At 37.6% G+C, this 20,170-nt stretch overlaps 1 protein-coding gene across 1 annotated transcript in view; it reads right to left on the bottom strand.

Moving 5' to 3' along the window:
* The window catches only part of SERPING1 (serpin family G member 1), a 97,724-nt gene extending 81,767 nt beyond the window's left edge, over positions 1–15,957 (bottom strand). The window contains exon 1 of the mRNA XM_072424959.1: positions 15,772–15,957. Within this exon, the coding sequence (XP_072281060.1) occupies positions 15,772–15,873 (102 nt within the window). The 5' untranslated portion in view covers positions 15,874–15,957. The remainder of the gene's footprint in view (positions 1–15,771) is intronic.
* Positions 15,958–20,170: the final 4,213 nt, after the last annotated feature.

The following is a 20,170-nucleotide window of genomic DNA, read 5'->3' as shown; positions in this document are numbered from 1 at the left end:
GGTACTTTTTTTGGGGACGGAGAGGGATGTATATTGTAGTACTTTTTTGTTTGCTATTGTTAATAGTGGACAAACGTCTTAACTAAACGTACCACTAAATGACTAAAAGTTTAGTCATGTCTCCTCAAGCTCCATTGCTGAGGGTCTTTTTAGGGCTATACTTGGTTTTGCAGGATATCCTCCTATTGGAGCATTATGAACAGTATAAAATTGATTGTGCTTTTGGTTCCTTTTGGAAATTATGGTATGTTAAATGTTTTGTCTAGTGATGTTTTCGTTAAGATCAATGTCATAATAATATCACAGAATGCACAGAAGTTAATTCATGATTGTATCTTTTTTTTATCGTGGGTAATGATTTTTTAACCTTGATTTCTTATAATGTGAAAGGTTTACAGTCACTAAGAGGCACCAAGTTCTTTAAGAACTTTATTCCCTTCCGGGAGATATTATTTTCTCCAGGAAACACATCTCCCATTTTACTCTCATGTTAGATTGTTTTCTAGACACTATCCTCAGTGGTTTTATGGCTTTTCACAGTCGGGGAGATAAGGGGGGGTTGCTATTGGTTTCCGCAGAGGTATCCAGTTTGAGTTAATTGATTCAGCTGGAAGGTTTCTATTTCTTAAAGGGAAACTGTTTGACCAAGTATGTACTTTTGCTAATATCTATTGTCCTATTAAGAACCAGATGCAGTTCCTCCTTTATACCTTGCATAAATTGCGTAGGTTTCACAAGGGGCTTTTGGTGTTGGCAGGAGATTTTAACCTAATTTTGGAACCTTTACTGGATACCTCTTCAGGTAAATCTTACCTCCCATTTAGACAGCTTCGTAACTTTAAAAAATTATTACATAATATGCAACTGAAAGATGTGTGGTGGATTCCACATCTGGATAAGGATTTTACTTTTTACTCCTCAGTACATGATTTTTATTCCCGTATGGATAGGGTCTTTGTTGACCATTTTCATCTTGATAGGCTGGGAAGTATAGAGATAACTACTCACACTATATCCGATCACGCTGCAGTAAAAATTTCAATGCTTTTAGGTTCCCCTACTTCTCCTCCATCTAGGTGGCGACTGAATGATTCTGTTTTACAAGATAGAGAAATGGAAGCTGAGATTGCTAGGGATTTGCAAATCGTTTTTGAAGATTTTTGAAAATATGTCTGCTGTGTATGTATGGGAAGCCCATGAGGCCACCATTAGAGGTAAATTCATGAGGTAAAATCACTAATTTCCCGCCCCCACAATCCATCACTCCACCACATCACCCGGAAGATGCCACATCTTGCCTTGTGATGGGATGGGGATGTCCCCGCCCTTCTCACGCGAGCGTCACATCCTCCGGGTGATGCGAGCAGCTATAGTAAATTCCAGGGGTGATGCCAGCGGGAAATCGCCTCTGGCATCACCCCCAGATTTTACTATTGCTGATCGCATTACCAGTTAGATGTGATGCACTATGCAGAAGTCCTGCATGGTGCATCGCATCTAACTGATAATAGGCGCAACACCCCCCGACAGACAGATGCCCCAGCATCACAGCAGAATTGTCTGATCGCTGCTGGAGCGCAGGGTACAGGTAAGAGGGGCTTCTAAAATTACCCCGAATCTGATTTGGGGTTACCACTTTTTGCAAGTGGATTCCACCCTGAGTCACACTCGGAATTATTGCTAGGGGGGTTAAACTTCTTTTCCTCCAGACGCAAAAAGTGCCCTCTTGTCCTTTGTATTGATCTCAAAGTGAATAATTGGGAAGTTCTCTATAATTGGGAGATCTCTACAAAAACCATTTCTATATTTATACAGGGTGATCATATTCCCCCTTAAACATCTCTTCTCAAGGGAGAAAAGATTCAGTTTAGCTAATCTCTCATAGCTGAGCTCCTCCATTCCTTTTATTAGTTTAGTTGCCCTTCTCTGCATTCTCTCCAATTTCACAATGTCATTTTTATGAACTGGTGCCCAAAACCGAACTGCATATTCCAGATGTGGTCTGACCAATGCTTTGTACAGGGGCAGGATTATGTCTTCATCTCTGCAGTCTATTCCTTTTAATACAAGAAAATACTTTACTAGCTTTAGATATTGCAGCTTGGCATTGCATGCTGTTACTAAGTCTATGATCTACCAGAACCCCCAGATACTTTTTTATTTCTGACTCCTCCAAATGTATTTCCTCTGAACAGTATGACGCATGCATGTTGTTAGCCCCCAAGTGCATCACTTTACATTTATCTATATTAAATGTAATTTGCCACTTGGATGCCCAATCAAACAGTACATCCAGGTCTGCTTGTAGATTATAGACATCCTGTATGGACTTAATTCCATTACATAGTTTGGTGTCATCTGCAAACACAGAAATGGTACTTTTAATCCCAAACTCTATATAATTTATAAAGATGTTAAACAGTACCAACACTGAACCCTGGGGTACACCACTAATAACCTTAGACCTTTCAGAGTAAGAATCATTAATTACTACTCTCTGGATGCGGCTTTTAAGCCAGTTCTCTATCCATTTATGGATTGACTTTTCCAAACCTATTGACCCTAACTTGCGTCTGTGGGGTACTGTGTCAAATGCTTTAGCAAAGTCCAAGTACACTATATCAACTGCTATTCCACTGTCTACCTGTTTATTAACTTCCTCATAAAAAGAGAGTAAATTTGTTTGACAACTTCAGTCTTTTTTGAAGCCATGCTGATTATCACTTTAAGGACACAGGGATGTAATCCATGGGGTCCTGGTGCTTTGTCAACCTTAATTTGACCCAACTGTTTCCTAATCATCTCAATTTTGAGCCATTGTGATTCATACAATACATATGCTTGGAGGAAATGAAGGGGTCTTAGAGAAGGCTGATCTCTTCTCCAATGATCCTTCAGATGACCTTACTGATCCCCACTTCTTTTCCTTTTCTTCTGTTCGTAAGAAATCCAATCAATTTCCATACTTCCATAACAACCCTCATATTTCCGCCACAAGTGTCCAGGGATGATCAGGAATTAGAAAATAAATCTAAATCCAAAGTACAAAGCAATCTCCATAAACTTTTATCCCAAGCTTTAATATCTTTAAGAATGAACAAATCTATTAATATAAAACAAGCAGATAAAGGAGGAAATATCTTCTCCTCCTGTCCCAGATAGTTCCACAGCTCCTATCAGGCGGTATATATGGCTAATGCTCCTACTAAGCAGAGAGGGGCATTCATAGGATTTCGTAAGCCGGTGACCTTTACATTGGATAAACAAATAGCACACCCTGAAGAGCGCTACTTAGTTCAAGTGGGTGATTTGAATGAGGCCAAGGTGACCTTAGTTGGCTATCATAACCTGAATGATAACCAAAATGCCTTTTTTATCAATTTGCTGCAATTAGTTTAGAAGTGTATGCAGGGGGGGCCTAATCATGAGTAGAGATACCAATGCAACTTTAATACCATGGTTAGATAAAAAAAAGTTTGCAAAGCCCCACTACGCAATGCACCCCTCAAAATTAGATTACACTCATTTTTCACACCCGCATCAACAATTGTCACACATTCACCATATTTTTGTTTCCACCACAATTTTCCCACTCACTACTCAGTGCAAGATACTGGCAATATCATGGTCTGTTCATGATGCAGTCATGGCAACTTTTTCTTCCCTATTATCTGAACCAAATTTTTTTAAATGGTCACTAAATGATTCCCTCCTTAGCAATCCAGAAATGTGTAAAAAAAAAAAAAAAAAAAAACAGGCCACACTCTCCTCTCACTCTCTCTACTAGCACTCAACCATACTCCTGTGGCTACTCCCACAAGAAGAATAGGCAGACGTTTAAAATCAGTCTGAACACAGTTCAATCTATGCACTGTATCTTTGGCAGAAAAACAAATATGTTGGTCCAAAAATAAATTTTACCTGTATAGCAACAATGTCATACAAAGTTAGCGAGACGGTTGCATTTGCCTAATCACTATTTTACGCCTTACTCCCCTAGGGCAGTGTTTCCCAACCTTTCTTAGTCGCCGCACATATTTTACAATTAGAAAAATCCCACGGAACACCACCAAAAAGTCAGACACGTAAATTAGCTACCTGCTGCCATCTAGTGGAAGAGTTTTTTTTGGTTCTGCCTATCACTATACATCGCTGGTATAGACAAATGAAGACAAATTTTTTGCAGTAAATAAATCATTTTGGGACCAATTAACTGAAATTGGATAATTTCCCACGGTACACCCGAAGATCTCTCAAGGCACACTAGTGTGCCGCGGAACACCGGTTGAAAAACACTGCCCTAGGGTAAATGACTCACGAGTAACCCAGTACCTATCTTGCAGTAATTTCATAAACACCTAAGAGTCCTATACAAGCCTCTGCCAATGAAGGGGAATGCATAGTTTCCTTGATAAGTTAACCCTACCTGCACTTCCCACAGTGTTGGTGGAACTTATGGAGCTCCAATAAAACAGACAGAAATCCTGCAGGCTATCAAATCTCTCAAAAGCAACATATGCCTGGGCCCTGATGGCTTTTTGGCCTCATACTATAAAAAGTTTGCTACTGATTTGGTGCCCCACCTTATGTTCTGAAAGGTGGTGCCTTGGGCGACAGTGCACTGGAAGCGGCGATATGTATTCTTTCATTATTAAACTTGGATGTAAAATTGTTGGCTTCTGTTTTGGTGGCCTGTCCTAATAAAGATGATGGGTGATATGCTTGGACCAGACGGGATTTATACAAAAAAGGCAAGCGGGCAACAACATTCATCGGATCCTTCATCTTATTCATCAGGCTCGCACTAAAAAGTTGCCTGTTTTCCTCCTTAGCCTAGACATAAAGAAGGCCTTTGAGTTTGTCCTTTGGCCTTATCTCACACATCTCCTTGAGAGTTTCTGTCCACACTTTCGTAGTTGGGACTCGGCACTATATAAATCTCCCAAAGCCTTCATACAATATATGGGATATGGGTCACCGTACTTCCCCATAGGCAGAGGCTACAGACAATCAGATATCACCCAGATATCTCAGGCATTGAGATAGGGAACACATCACATAAACTAAGCCTCTTCGCTGATGATGTGCTGGTATGCCTTTCAAACCCTCTGGTGTCTTTGCCTAACCTACTGTCCCTTCTACAAAACTTTCAGAAATTTTCTGGTTTGCAACTTAATTTCCACAAACGCAAAGCGCTAAATATCACCCTGCCCACTGCTACGGTACACTTCAAGCCTATGTCCCATTCCTGTGGGGAGAAAGCAGTTTCCGATACTTGGGAGTGTATGTCACATCCTCCTATGAATCTATGTACACCGCCAACTACCCAGAGATGGTCTGCCATCTGATTTCCTTGCTGGAAACCTAGAAAAATTACCAAATATCCTGGCTCTGACACATTGCGTTGATAAAAATGACCTGGCTGCCCAAGCTATTATACCCTATGCGGGTGCTACCGGTTAAATTTCCTGCTCCCACTCTCAAGGTTTTGCAGAAGAGAATGCGTTTTTTTATTTGGAGCTCACACAGGCTTCGCATCCCTTGGCAAACTCTTTACCAACCACGTCAGGTGGGAGGCTTATCGGTACCCCATCTTCCATCCTACTAAGCAGCAGCTCAGATTGCACCTCTCGCAGCATACCATGTTAGAAGTGAGCCCCTGCATTGTGTTTCCACTGAAGCCATGGAAATTACTCCGGTCTTGATTGAAACTATATTGTGGATCCCTTCCCGAGCACGTCCCACTATAGCTAATCCGTTACTCAGGCATTTATTTCAGATTTGGGAATCGGCAACGTGCCTGGGAGGTCTTGAATCTAAACATTCCCCACTATAATTGAAAACCCTTTGTTCCCACCAGGTCTGGAACACAGGCAAAGGTTTCAATGGTGGATAGAGCATGGCCTCTATTGAATTTTACAATTTCCAGACCCTTTGGGTAACCTCAACGTAAGTGCGTTATGCGAAAATTATCAGATTCCAGTTGCAGAGTCTTTTCAACTATTGCAAATTACCCATTTTTACGTACTCGTCTGAAAATGTTCCCTTCTATAGGTACCCTCCCGGCCTTTGAGCGCCTGTGTGCCCACGATCCTCAGGCAAAAGGGGTGGTTTCAACACTATATGATACCATGGTGCGCAACCGCACTTATGCACCACTGCCCTATGTCAGTCGCTGGGAGGGAGATTTGATGGTGTCTTTGAAACAGGAGGAATGGAAACCGGTGTGGAATACTGCAGCCCACGGTACAGTATCAACATTTCGCCAGTTGAAGTGAACTACAAGCTGCTGATGTGTTGGTACATGGTTCCAGTGCGACTAGCTAAGATAAAACGGGATCAAAGCCATTGTTGGTTTTGTGGTTGTAACTCACCTGGCACTCTTTATCATATCTGGTAGGAATGCCCCAAGTTACGTAGGTACTGGACACATGTATACCAAATTACATATACGTTAGTGGATATATGCGGCTACATGCTCATCATGATGTGAGATGACTTGTTTACCCAACAATCCCCCTCCCCCGTCCCTACCCTCTTATGGGTTCTTCTTTTTTTTCTTTCTCTCTTCCTATTCTTTTTCCTCTTTCCTTTTCTTCCTTTATGTTAGTAAATCAAACTTAGAAGCATTCCTTTGTGCACTCAGGGATACTAGAAATGGCCAATCCTTTAAATTAAATGGGAGAAACTTGGTCTGTGTAAGGGGATAACTTCCCCTTCTAAATAAATCATTGGGGGTAAACTAATGTTTTCTAGTTGTGGACAAAATTCATCTTTTATGAAGCAGTAATGTACCTCCACACTGGACATTTATGGACGATCCTGATAGAGGGTAGTTGTTTGCTCTACTTGTTTTTCTTTTATTTTCCCCACCACGACTGGATCCGTGATTTGTTACAATATTTGCATATTATTGAATCTTGTCCTTGATGTTAAATGTCGTTATTATTTTCATTAGAATGCAAAGTTGGAATGCAAGAATTGCTTTTGTACACTTTTCCTTGTAAAATCTTAATAAAAATGTATTGTAAAAAATGTCTGAAAAGATTTTAAGTAATCCTGAATGGTACTGTCATTTAAGATAGAAGTTATCCAACAAATTTAATTAAAAAATACTATAATTTGATACTGTCAGCTTATCAGTTTTTCAGCTTATCAATTTCATTCTGAATTTACTTTACTTTGTTCTCAGTAAAAATCTCTTTACCTTTAATGAGCAACTATATTTACAAACCCAGGGGGTTGCAATGGGATTGAAACCTCTTATACCTCGCTACCTCGCTATATCTGGACCATATCCTCCTATAGAAAAAATACATCTATGATGTCTTCCTGGTTTGGACTGGTTCAGAGGACCTTCTACATAGTTTTTTATCCCATCTTCAGACTAATTCATTCAACCTAAAATTCACTATGGAATTCAGTTTCTAAAAAATCTCCTTTTTTTGATGTTGAGATTTATAAACAAACAGACAACACTCTTGCCTCAACCCTCTTTCAAAATACAACTGCTAAGAACACCATATTATCCGCCTCTAGTGCTCATCCCCTCCCACTTATTCGTATCCCATATTCACAATACCTATATCAATATCTGATCTGATCTGTAGAAATTGCACTAATGATCAAGACAAGCAAAGCTATTACAACAATTGATAAATAGGGGGTTTATCAAAAAACTGTTTAAAAAAGCCTACCATAAGGCTAAGGAGACGAAAAGATCGGTTACATAGCTCAACAACAACAACAACAAAAATTTCACTTGCCAAGGATTTTTCAATTATAATATAATAATAATAATAATATTTAGTGTATTTCAGGTCTGCTGAATCCAGAAATGACATAAGTTTTATTGAATTGTTAACCTGATATGGTTGCATTCTGCACACAATATAAGCAAAGTTTGAGGCATTCCCTGCCTCAACAGCATATTTTTTAATTTTATTATGTGCAACCAAGTAATTAGGCTATGTTATTATTTTCTTAATCCTTTTATATTATATTATATGACTCTTCTATCAATTACATAGCTCAACAAAAAATATTTTTGATTTTTTTTTTCATTTGCCAAGAATGTTTTAATATATTTAGTGTATTTCAGGTCTGCTGAATCCAGAAATGACATTTTCATTGAATTGGCTCTAGTTCTTGTGATACAGGAATCGGAATAGACGATCTTACCAACAACAAATGTTAACACAGCATATTATTATCAATCTTTATTTACACTGATGTTTTGCATTTTCTATATTAAATGTAGCATTATTTTCATGAAACTTTCATTTGCCTTCTTTTTATTCATACATTTTCTTTTTTACAGAAATATGATCTCTTCAAGAAGAAGTTATTTAAATGACCCTAATGTATTTTGCTACATTTGTGGTAAATATTATCAGCAAAAAAGAAAAGAAGCATTATAGATTTTGTGTAACAAGCATATCTTGCATATTTTGGTATTAAACTGGGGGACCAAGATAAGTATTGGGCTCCCCATATGGTATGCAAAACTTGTGTGAGTGTCCACGTCAGTGGAAAATGGAAAAGTTTGAAATTTGGTATGGGGAGAGCCCAAACATCATCATAATGATTGTTATTTTTGTGCTGTGAATGTAAAAGGTTTAAATCATTACAAAAAAAACAAGTGGGAGTACCCGGATTTGGAATCGGCAAGAGGATCTGTGCCGCATGGTGCTGATGTTCCCATGCCAGTGTTCAGTACACTCCCTGATATTCCTGTATCCGACATGGAGGATATACAGGGTTTGGAGTGTGGAAGTAAATATGGAGGAAGTGTTTCATCAAACCAGCAGTTCTCCCAAGAAGACCTCAATGATTTAATACATGACCTAAGTTTGTCAAAACAAGCATCTGAACTTTTAGCATCCAGGCCAAAAGAAAAGAACTAAGACTGGAAGTTAAAATAACAGTTTATAGGACAAGATAGGTGACATTCCCTTATTTCAGTGAAGATGGAGACTTTGTGTACTGTTGTAACATCCCTGGACTACTAGCCCATATGGGAGTACCAGAATACCAAGCAGAAGACTGGCGGCTTTTCATAGATATTTCCACTCCAAGTTTGAAATCTGTTTTACTGCATAATGGCAACTGCTATGCATTAATTGCAATTGGTCACTCAACAAAACTTAAAGAAGAATATGAAAATATCCAAATGGTCTTACAAAAGCTTTGCTATCATGACCACCAATGGTCCATATGTGTTGATTTAAAAATGGTGAACATCCTACTTGGACAGCAAGGTGGATACACAAAGTATGTTTCATCTGCTTGTGGGATAGTATAGCAAAGCTGGATCACTGGAAAAAAGTGACATGGCCTCCAAGGGAAAACATGAAAAAAGGTGCAATGAACATCATTACCAGGCCATGATGTTGACAAAGAAAAAATCATTCTCCCTCCACTACACATAAAGTTGGGATTAATGAAGCAATTTGTTAGAGCTCTGAACAGGGACGGTGATTGCTTTAAATACATTTGTAGATTCTTCCCTTGATTGAGTACTGAAAAATTTAAAGCAGAAATCTTTGATGGACCCCAGATTTTGAAACTGAAAAAAGATTCAAATTTCAGAAGTTACGTGACTGATACTGAAGGTTCTGCCTGGCACAGCCATGTCATGGCTGTCAAGAACTACTTGGGTAACCATAAGGCACAAAATCATGAAGAACTGGTACAAAACTTGCTCTTAAACTGTAAAAATGTGGGTGTGATGGAAGGGGTTCCATCAATATATGAAGGTGATGGAAAAAAGGTATCAGGGCAGATGGGATAGATACATGATGGCAGACTATTGCTGGAGCCTTCAATGTTATTGTCCTGATCATCAGCATAAAAGGAAATCATACAAACAATATTTTTCAGTGACTTCTTTGAGATTAGTTCTGAAAATATACCGAATATAGAATAGATTGACATTAAGTATTTCAAAAATATAATTTTGTATACGTAGGCATATCTAGTTTATTTTGTTTAATTTTCATGTTTCATTAGTTTTCTATGAAGTTATCAATAAGGTGGGTGTGATGGAAGGGGTTCCATCAATATATGAAGGTGATGGAAAAAAGGTATCAGGGCAGATGGGATAGATACATGATGGCAGACTATTGCTGGAGCCTTCAATTTTATTGTCCTGATCATCAGCATAAAAGGAAATCATACAAACAATATTTTTCAGTGACTTCTTTGAGATTAGTTCTGAAAATATACCGAATATAGAATAGATTGACATTAAGTATTTCAAAAATATAATTTTGTATACGTAGGCATATCTAGTTTATTTTGTTTAATTTTCATGTTTCATTAGTTTTCTATGAAGTTATCAATAAGGTCAATATTTCAAAAACTAAAGCCAATATAGCAAAATCAATACCATATTTGGAAATTGTGCATGAAACTTAACCTAAAATAACTTTAATCTGTTTGGCAAGAAAATGTTTGTTGACCAGTGTTATTTACTAGAAAAGACTCAGAAACTACCAATATCATTAGATTAATTACTATTCTGCTGACCATATTGTATTCTGCTGTAGAGTATTCTTCTGACCATACTGAAATAACAAGCACATATAATGGAGTTAATGGGTAGTTAAAACATGTTGGAGTTGATTATGATTGGATAGATTTTGTCCTTGGAAATTGATAAAATATTTAGGGATTGAAATGTTAAATGAAAGAGAGTTTTATCCACAAAAGAAATAATCATTATTTTGAGATAGATAAATGTAAATGAATGTTTTTTTTTTATGCACTGTTTTGTTGTCTTTTTTATGTTGTTTTCCTAAACCAAGAATGTGGATTAGATAATGTCACTTGTTATTATTCACAGCCTGTTAACATTCTGACCCTATGCTATATTGGATTTCATGGAAATGAAGTTGACACTAGGGTCTTTTTTGTTTTGGTTTTGATCACTGTGGTGAAAGTCCCCTAAAGTTGGGTCATAGAAATTAGTGGTGATAATTCATAGTGGTGATCAAAATGGGGTCACTGGATTCACATCCCTAATTAGGAGCAAACAAGTAGGAATGAGCGAGAATGCCTTTGACATTCTTGCAAACATTTCCCCAAACATCCGATGGTTCAGCGAACCCATTTTGCAAATTCCATTGAAGTGCAGGTTCCCACGCTCTCTGTGCTGTACTTATCATTGATAACTACAGCCCAGGGAAGAGTGGGAACCTGCGGTCACAGCTGATTGGAGGCAAGCGGGTGATTCCAATCAGCTGTGACTGCAGGCAAACTCCAGATGAACTCTCAATGGAGACTCTCCATTGAGAGATCATCTGAGTTCAGTGGGAACACTACCCTGTGTCCTGAATCACAAGGCCGCTCTTGCTTACATGTTCTTTAAGCGAGAAAGGCCCGATTCGCCGCGAGATTGAAATTAAAAATTTCACTCGCTTATCCCTACAAACAAGTTTGATGAATGTTTTAGATATTTAATACAACACAAAAGTCTCAAGAATAAGACAAATAGGTTTTTGGAAATGTAAGTGCAAGGTTTATTTATTAGGGGGACATTAAATTATAAGGATGGCATTGCTAAAGAATGTTTTTTTTTGTTTTGTTTTGTGGTGTTTTGTCTATTTTCCTGATCCCAAATACATAGAGAGTATAAAAAACTTGATGCCAATTATATATCATGTCCTTCTAAAGAAGCCTTTGGGTGATACGCATCAAGGACTGAAAATTCAAATATGCATGAATACTAATGTAGATATACATACATGATTTGTCATAGAAAATTTTGATATTATTGAAATGTAAGCTCTGTTTTAACATGTGTAATGGAACAAATTAGATGAATCTTTTTAATAATATATGTATTATACAGTTAACTGTGTTTGGGTTTGTATAGGGAATGCCGTGCTGAGAAGTTGAATCTCCCCTCCAGCAAGTTTCACATACTAAAATAAAAAAAAAAAATTGCCTGAAACATTACTGGCCTCTCCTAAACTGTAATCCAAAAAATTGAAAACTAGTGACAGACACACCTAGAATCGTCTACAGGAAAGCACCATCAATACGTAATTAGATTGTCAGAAGCCATTTTTGATTGAAAGATAATTCTCAACAAAAACAGGGTAATTTAAGACCCTGTGGCTCATGTACGCCATGCAAATGGATTTTTATTTGTGACCATGATATGTTTCTGTCACAGGTCCCCAAAAGACTAGGGAATTGTGTCACACACCCTTGCTGCCAACACCAGCTCCAAGAAGTTACCTGAACAAAGAGTTTCCTTAGGCTCTGTTCCAGATTCCTGCTATTCCTGCCTGCATCTCCAGCTACAGATTTCCTGACTCCTGCTTGCCGCTTACCCTGACCTCTGGCTTGTTTTACCTCGCTTACGTCTCGCGTTCTTGCACCCTTATCTTATTCTTGTATGTCAGGAGTAACCCTGGCAGTTGCCCATAGCGTAACATCCTCATTTTTCATGTTGTTGAACTCCAGGTACTAGGTGTGTTTTTCAACTTTTTTTTTTTAGTTCTTGTGTAATCTGTAAAACTGGACAGTTTTTATTGCCATTGACTTATTAAAGCTAGGTCCATGTGTGCTGATCACATGACCCAAATACATATTGTATTCCTTCATAAAATGATTTTTTTTTGGTTAAAACCAGTTGCCTCTAATCTTTTGAACATCACATCTAAATTTTTCCCCTAGGCTTCCAACTCTACATGCTTTCAACAATTTGGTATGTGTTCTATTTTATTATGCCCAAGTTTAAAAATTAGTGTATTCAGTTCCTGAAATCAATCATGGCAAGGATAATATGTGTTTCAGATTAAGGTGAACTGTTGACTTCCATTAAACCTTCATTGTGCAGTCATGAAAAATAATAAAGTATATCTATGTGATGCCTACAACCTCAATTGGTAAGTTATAAGCCACTTTGAGGGCAGTTCAAGGTGGTTATTTCCAATCCAGTATCTTAAGGCTCACAATTTCATATCCTCATAACTTAGCTTTCATAACTGGTATTTTTACAAATTATTCACAATATTTTCTTCTGACACGTTTAACGAACTCCCCCATTGGATGCCCTTTTATTGTGTATCTATTGTGAATTGTTTGAATTTGTTTTGATTCATCCTCATTTCCTTGAAAAACATCAAATTAAAACTATATAAAGATTGGACGTGATTTTGGATGTGAAAACAGACTAGTGAGATAATTATTGTAGTCTGTTTTTTTGGGGGGATTTTTTTTGCTGACATTTTTTTTATTAAATTATTGATGTTTGATCCATATAACATAAAATTAGGAGCAAGCCCATATTTATCTATTTTTAGTTGCATTTGTATAGACTCTCTTTATTAAGCTGCTGCAAACAGTGATATATACAGAATAACTTAGCCTTCATTGTTCCAAAGAAACATAAATATGTTCCAAAGAAACTTAATTTTTAAGATTTAGGTTTTAAGATCAATTTCAAGCCAGGTGACCTGCTGATTACCACACTAACAATCTTCCTTGTCATGGAGTGGCCTGATGTTGATTTCCAGTAGCATTTGATTTAATTTTTTTTTAAATTTCTGCAATTATTTTATAATCATCTCAAAGTATTTTAATTCAGATAACTGTTTTCCCTGGATGACAGTTTGTGCAGTAATTTTGCTTCAAGGTCCCCACCAAATGTTTACAATAAAAGTCTTTTAATGAGTTTATTCCCTAAATTTCTTGGGTACAGGCCATGTTCTTGGAATTATTTATTACTCATATTTATCTAGGATAAAGAATTCTTTACTCAGTTCCACCCCAGAAGTAACAAGTGCCAAAAATGTCTGCCACAGTGTCAAACAGTCCCAGGGTGCTCCACACCAAACTGTCCCATACCTGTCATCCCTCACTGAGCTGTCAGTGTCAGGCTCATCACCAATTCTCTGTTGCTGCCTGACAGCATGCATTCACACTTCATCCGTTCACATTGCTATTCAGTATTTGTACACTATTTGCTATTTTGCTCTGACTGTATTTCTTGACCTAGATTACGCTTTGCCTACCGTAACCATTTTCCTGGACCTGGATTACGCTTTGCATGCTGCCTCCCCTGACCATTTGCCTGAACCTTGGACTATACCTGCCTGCCATCAGCTCTGCCCCCCTTTTATCATGGTCTCTCTCTCTCTGTCGCCTGCAAACAGCCCTTGTGGGGTGCTCAGTAAAGGACCTGGTGCCAATAAATCTCCATATCTCCAGGGATCCCATGCTACCTTCCTGAGGAGACCCTAAATTTGTTGTTCCTGAGCTATCTTATATATTTAAAAACCTTGACAAAAAAGGTCAACTGTGTTACAAGCTAAAGTGCTGGACAGAATGCATGTGGGGCCACAGTATCTCAGATATTTAAAACCAGCAATTATTTGTCCGATAGAAACCTTCAGGATTCCTTGGAGAGAAAAAAAAATTGTTCTATACTAGCTAGAGGCTGTTCATTTTGTTTATGGACAAAATGACACCCCAGAAAAAATGTAAAAATATTTAAATAAAGGTTTACTATTCACAAGGATGTATTGCTGAGGAAAACCAACACATTTAACATGAGACAAACTATAGAATACATGATCCATTTCTTGTTATTTACCCCTCAATGTTGAGGGTTCTAAATTAGTAAAGATACACATGTGGTCTGCTTCTGGGCCCTCTCTGTTTTTGTAGACAGTGTTAATATGTGATTTTAGATGCACAAAGGGCCTGATTTTCTCCAAGGCGGGAGAGGATACACTTTCATTAGTGAAGCTGGGTGATCCAGCAAACCTAGAAAATGGATCTGGTCGAAGATTGAAAACATTTACTAACAATTCGCAAATGCTTTTTAGGAAATCTTTTCCAGGTTTTTTGGATTACCCAGCTTCACTGATGAAAATGTATTCTTTCCAGGCTTGGAGAGCTTTAATAAATCAGGCCCACATAGTCAAAATGTATTTCAATTTACTTGATATGCATTGTATTTTGACTTCTCTTGATATAATTTTCCTACCTTGTTAGGTTACGCTACTTGATATACAAATTAAAAAAGTACAGTATTTGCTTTGATTTATGTCTATTCCTTAAATAAAAAGACCAATAAATCTGCTGCAGCATGTTCTCATGGTTTTAGGTACACTGAGGAGCTGTATTACACAAAAAAAATCCTTACCTTTTATGTGGCTATTAGGTGATAATGGTTATACAAAATGCTATCATTTTAAACATATAGCACATTATACCAGTGTCTGTATATCCATTAGGGTCACCTATTTACATTTCTGTTCTAAAAAAGCACAGTATATAACTTTGCAATCTTGTAATTAAAATGCCTTTCACTTTTAAACTTATAAAACATATTTTCATATATTTAAACACATTTTAATCATGTTGGGTATACTCAGGCACATGTTTTACTTGTACAAAACTGTGAATGTGTTAGGCAGGGAGTCACTAAGTTTTACTTTTCCTTTGTTTTTTAAATGTGTATTTCCTGCACAATATATTTCTGGAAAAAACATTGCAGCTAGACTGGTACACATAGAAAAAAAGTTAAACACCATAAAAATAATTTTATAGAATACTTCATGGATAGTTTAGGCTAGGAGAGCATGTGGATGAAGCACAAGCACGTAAAGAGTATCTTAAGGAAAAATAAGATTAATTTACATATCTATGTTAAAAACACAAACAAATCAAACCAAAGTGAAAAGCAGAAATGCATATAAAGTATATTATGTTATAAAAATTTACTTTAGTCTTTAAAGTTATTTTGCTGACCTTTACTGCATTCTCTGCTTTGTTCTTGAGGCTGTCAGTGGGTGAACAAAGTGAATTGCTTGTAGATACTAGAAAAAAAACAATGCCTATAAGTATCTTCATTGTAGATAATAAAAAAAGAAAAAAAGTTCAGTCCAGAAAGATTGTCCAAAAGTCTGTCCTTGTCTAGGTTATGTATACATACTAAGCATTTTAAGCACTGACAGAGATAAACCTGTAGGCTTTTATTGGTCAATACAAAAAGTGAAACTGTTAAACATTCTCCCAAATTCCTGTAAATCAAATGACTTTTTCAAAGTTCCTCCCCCAGCAGCCCAAAAGCACAAAAAAATATTGACTCTGGAAATTTCCATTCTGCAATCATTTTTTAAGCTTAGTTATCAATACCAGGGACTGATAAATTAAACATTGTGTTCTAATTTTTTATGAAAATAATCTTTTTTCTTAAAACTTTTAGTAGGAAACTTTATCCTACGTTATCATCATACCTGCTGCCATCACTATCACACTCATGTCAGCAGTTAACCATGTTCTCATGTTGTACACAATGTAAACACCAAACATATTTTATTCTAGAACATCCCGTTAAATCCGCTATTTTCCAAAGCAAGAATTGAAGAAAAGATTCAACAATTGGTACAGTTCCCCACAATGTACCTTAATTCATTGGCAAAAAACCAAACTAGTTGACAAGCAATCATAATGACATAATAATGCAAAGAAAAGCACATTCTACATCATATTCATGTATAAAAATTTTACACATCCGAGTACAATTGCCCATGTCTACTTAATACCTTTCAAATACAGTAAATTATCTTTGCGCATCCAAAAAAGAGAGATAAAAACTTGTATTTTAACATCTTAGGTTAGGGACTTTTTCAAAGGCACAAAAGAAAATTAATAATGTTTTACAAAGCACAAAACCTTTATTTTAAAACATACATAGACAATCTGGTAAATAGGGTAAAGGTAAGTTAAAAACCTAAAAGGTAAGTTGGAACTCCACAATATTTGTGAAAGCATATGAGAAGTAAACAAGAATTACATCTTGCACAGATTGAAAATGTCAAGTGTCCAGTGGGGACCAGTAAAGCATCAACGCGTTTTGCAGTACACAACTGGTTTCTCAGGATCATTGGTACAATAAAGACAACAATATCTAACAATGACACAATGTACCACTCAGACAAACAGGTAAGTATTTATTTTAACTCACATATGTTCATCATGTATTCCACAACATTATATCTCAATTTTTTTGAATACAGGCAAGTATCCTAGCAAAATATATCATGACATTAGTAAAATTACAGCAGAGAATTTCAATAATATGCTGAAAAGGCAAGTTTAAATAAATTACATACACAGTAGTCAGGGGGAAATAATACCTTGAAAGGTATCAATCCATCAGCAGAAAAAGGGCTTTCATTGCAAATACGCTGACTTGAAACCCATAATAAGTATAACAGGACAAACCCAAATATGTGGATCAATGGTGGGAGAAAATTATGTATGCAAGTTCACAAACTAGTGAAGCAAAAAAGATAAAAGAAACTGCTGACTCATACATGGTCTTATCCTGCCAGTGTTACCTCCTGCAGAGCCATAATAGTATGGGTAACTTGGTAACTTACGGTTACTTTATACATATTCCTAATTAATTTACCTATATTTACCCATATGTAAACACCTAATTTACTTACAAGTGTACTATAAATATTTATACAGATTTATTGTTGTTTTTTCTAATTTTTTTATGTCAAAGTCTCTGTACTTTCCTGAGGAAGTACATAGGGTGAAATGAATAGAGACAATATTCTCCTTACTGATTTTGGCTACTTTTATGCTTGGTACTTTGGGCCTGATTTATTAAAGCTCTACAACCCTGGAAAAGATACACTTTCATCAGTGAAAGTAAACCTGGAATGGATTGTTTGCTAGTAATTTGCTAGCAAATGTTTTCAATCCTGCATCAGATCCATTCTAGGTTTGCTGGATCACTCAGCTTCACTCATGAAATTGTATCTTCTCCAGCCTTGGAGAGCTTTAATAAATTAGGCCTTTTGTATTGACTTCCCACTTTAGTTACACATGATTATTGGTCACTTATTACTGTTTAAGTTGAGCTACGTAAACACGGTTGAACTTACATGGTCTCCATACTGTGAATATAATGTAAATGCAGTTCTTCTTTGCCTAAATGCCTTTTTCTCTTCTCTCATTATGTCAGTGTGTCCAACGCAACTGCAAGTAGTGGAATTCTTTTGAATAACGATTAAATAAATTACAGACTTCTAATAACCCAAATCTGTTTTGGTGGATCTTGATATCTGATGCGTTACCTTCAGATTTTCTTTAACTTCTTTGTTACCTATTGTCAGCTGGCTTCCTGCTAAATTCACACACCATCCAGTGAGGGTGCTTGACAGTCTATTTGCTTCTGCCAAGTTAAAGTGTAAACTCCCAATGCACAGACTTTTTTATCTTCTCTGTGAAATCCACTGTTCCAGTCTTGATTTAGTCTCTGTAATTTAACCAGAAAGCTCCCAGAATGGGAAACAGAACAGCCATCCTTTATTTTGGGGACAAGTCCACATTCATCACCTGTAGTGCCCAGAGATCGTAGTGCAACTGCAGAGGCAATCTGCAGTTCTGAAACTGAATTGCAGATTACCTCTGCAGATTACCTCTACAGTTCCACTACAATGTCCGGGCACTACAAGTGATAAATGGGGACCTGTCCCCATTCATCAACTGTAGTGCCCTGTATTCTTAGATAGAGAAACTCTATCCCAGAATACATAGTAGAAGCACAGCACGGCAACAGCAAATGCTGCTGCAGCGCTGTACTATGTCTTCTTGGATAGAGAAACTCTCTCCAACAACACATACAACTAGTAAAGGGCTGCAAGAGCAATCTGATGGCTCTTGCAACCCTTAAAAGACCCTTAAAAAAACAGAATTCTTACTCCATTGACTTCAATAATGTTCGAATTCGGCATTTGATCACCCGGAGAATTTCTCACTATTCGATCAAATAGCAGTCGATTTGAATAGTAAGCTATTCGACCAACACTAGTGATAACCCAGGAGCTGAGGGCGGCTCTTTGAATGGCTGGATGAGCAAAAAAGCAGATGTCTAGAAGAGCAGTAAAGGCAGCTGCGCTCTGGGATAAAGCCAATATGATGCACCCCCCTCTGCACACCAGGAGCAGGGAGAGGGAGGGGAGAGGGCTCCAGTGAGTCAGATATCATGTTTAGTGGCTCAGTATCTCCAACTATACAAGAGCATGTGAGGGATCTAGAAGGCTTACTACAAAAGTTTCAATTGATTATGCAGGCAGCCCTGGACTCAACAGCTAAGAAGATAACAGAACATTTTTCTAAAGAAATGTGGGACTTGAGACTAGTGTTTGTCTAATAGCTCACTATTTGATTCGACCGCTATTCATAATGCATAATTATTCGGGTGAACGACTTTCGAATTCGAACTCCATTAAAGTCAATGGGGGAAAAATTTGGGTTGTTTTTCGGGACTGTGTAGAGTTTCTACAGCCTATAAATACATTTAAAAAGACATGTCAAGACTTCCCCAATCTCGTTCATCTATTCATGTCTCCAATAGCTACAGCTTCTCCAACAGACATGGACATGTTGCATATCACCAGACATTATGGGCTCAGCACCTTGGTGAGCTGAATAACATCCTATATACACGAGTTGATGATGACAACCTCGGGCTGAGGTCCATGTTGGAAGTTGGCCAGCATGCACTCTATGTACTCCGGAGAGACACGGGAAATAGAACCGTACAAGGTGGTGGTCAGTTCTGTAATGATGCACTTGACAGTAAATTATGCCATTGTGCATTTTACCCAAAGATCCCCCAACGTGTCGTTTGCAAATGACATCTCACCCTTCCCTTTCAGCTGCTTCTCAGTCAGAAACTCATCATTCTGCAGTATTTTCACAAAACCCTTGTTGACGGATCTTTGAATAAAGTCTCCCAGGACGGCCACATACTTGTGGAGAAGTCTCCGGACATCTGCTGAGCTCAATAACTTCATGGCTCAATGTGGTCATCCAGGACCTCTCAGTTCCCATTAAACATACCAGTGTCTCCCATCTCATCCCCCCGACATATTCAAAGGGAATGCTGTCCCACTTCCCAGTTCTGTGGTAACATACACAGAAATTCAGTACGATAAAGTGTGGTACCGATGGATGAAGCAGAAGACGTGGCCTTCTACATTCAATCACAAATTTCACACTTGCACACTTGCATTACACAAGTGTCAATTACACACTTGCATTACACAATGCCATCCACACTTCTCAGGACCCACTGCCTCCTCCTCCTGCTGTAACTGATGCTGCCGCCTGGCGTCCACTTATG

This window comes from Pyxicephalus adspersus, chromosome 10, assembly GCF_032062135.1.
Source record: "Pyxicephalus adspersus chromosome 10, UCB_Pads_2.0, whole genome shotgun sequence".
Taxonomy (NCBI): Eukaryota; Metazoa; Chordata; class Amphibia; order Anura; family Pyxicephalidae; genus Pyxicephalus; species Pyxicephalus adspersus.
Note: the sequence above shows the minus strand (reverse complement) of the source record. Positions and strands in the feature narration are given on the sequence as shown.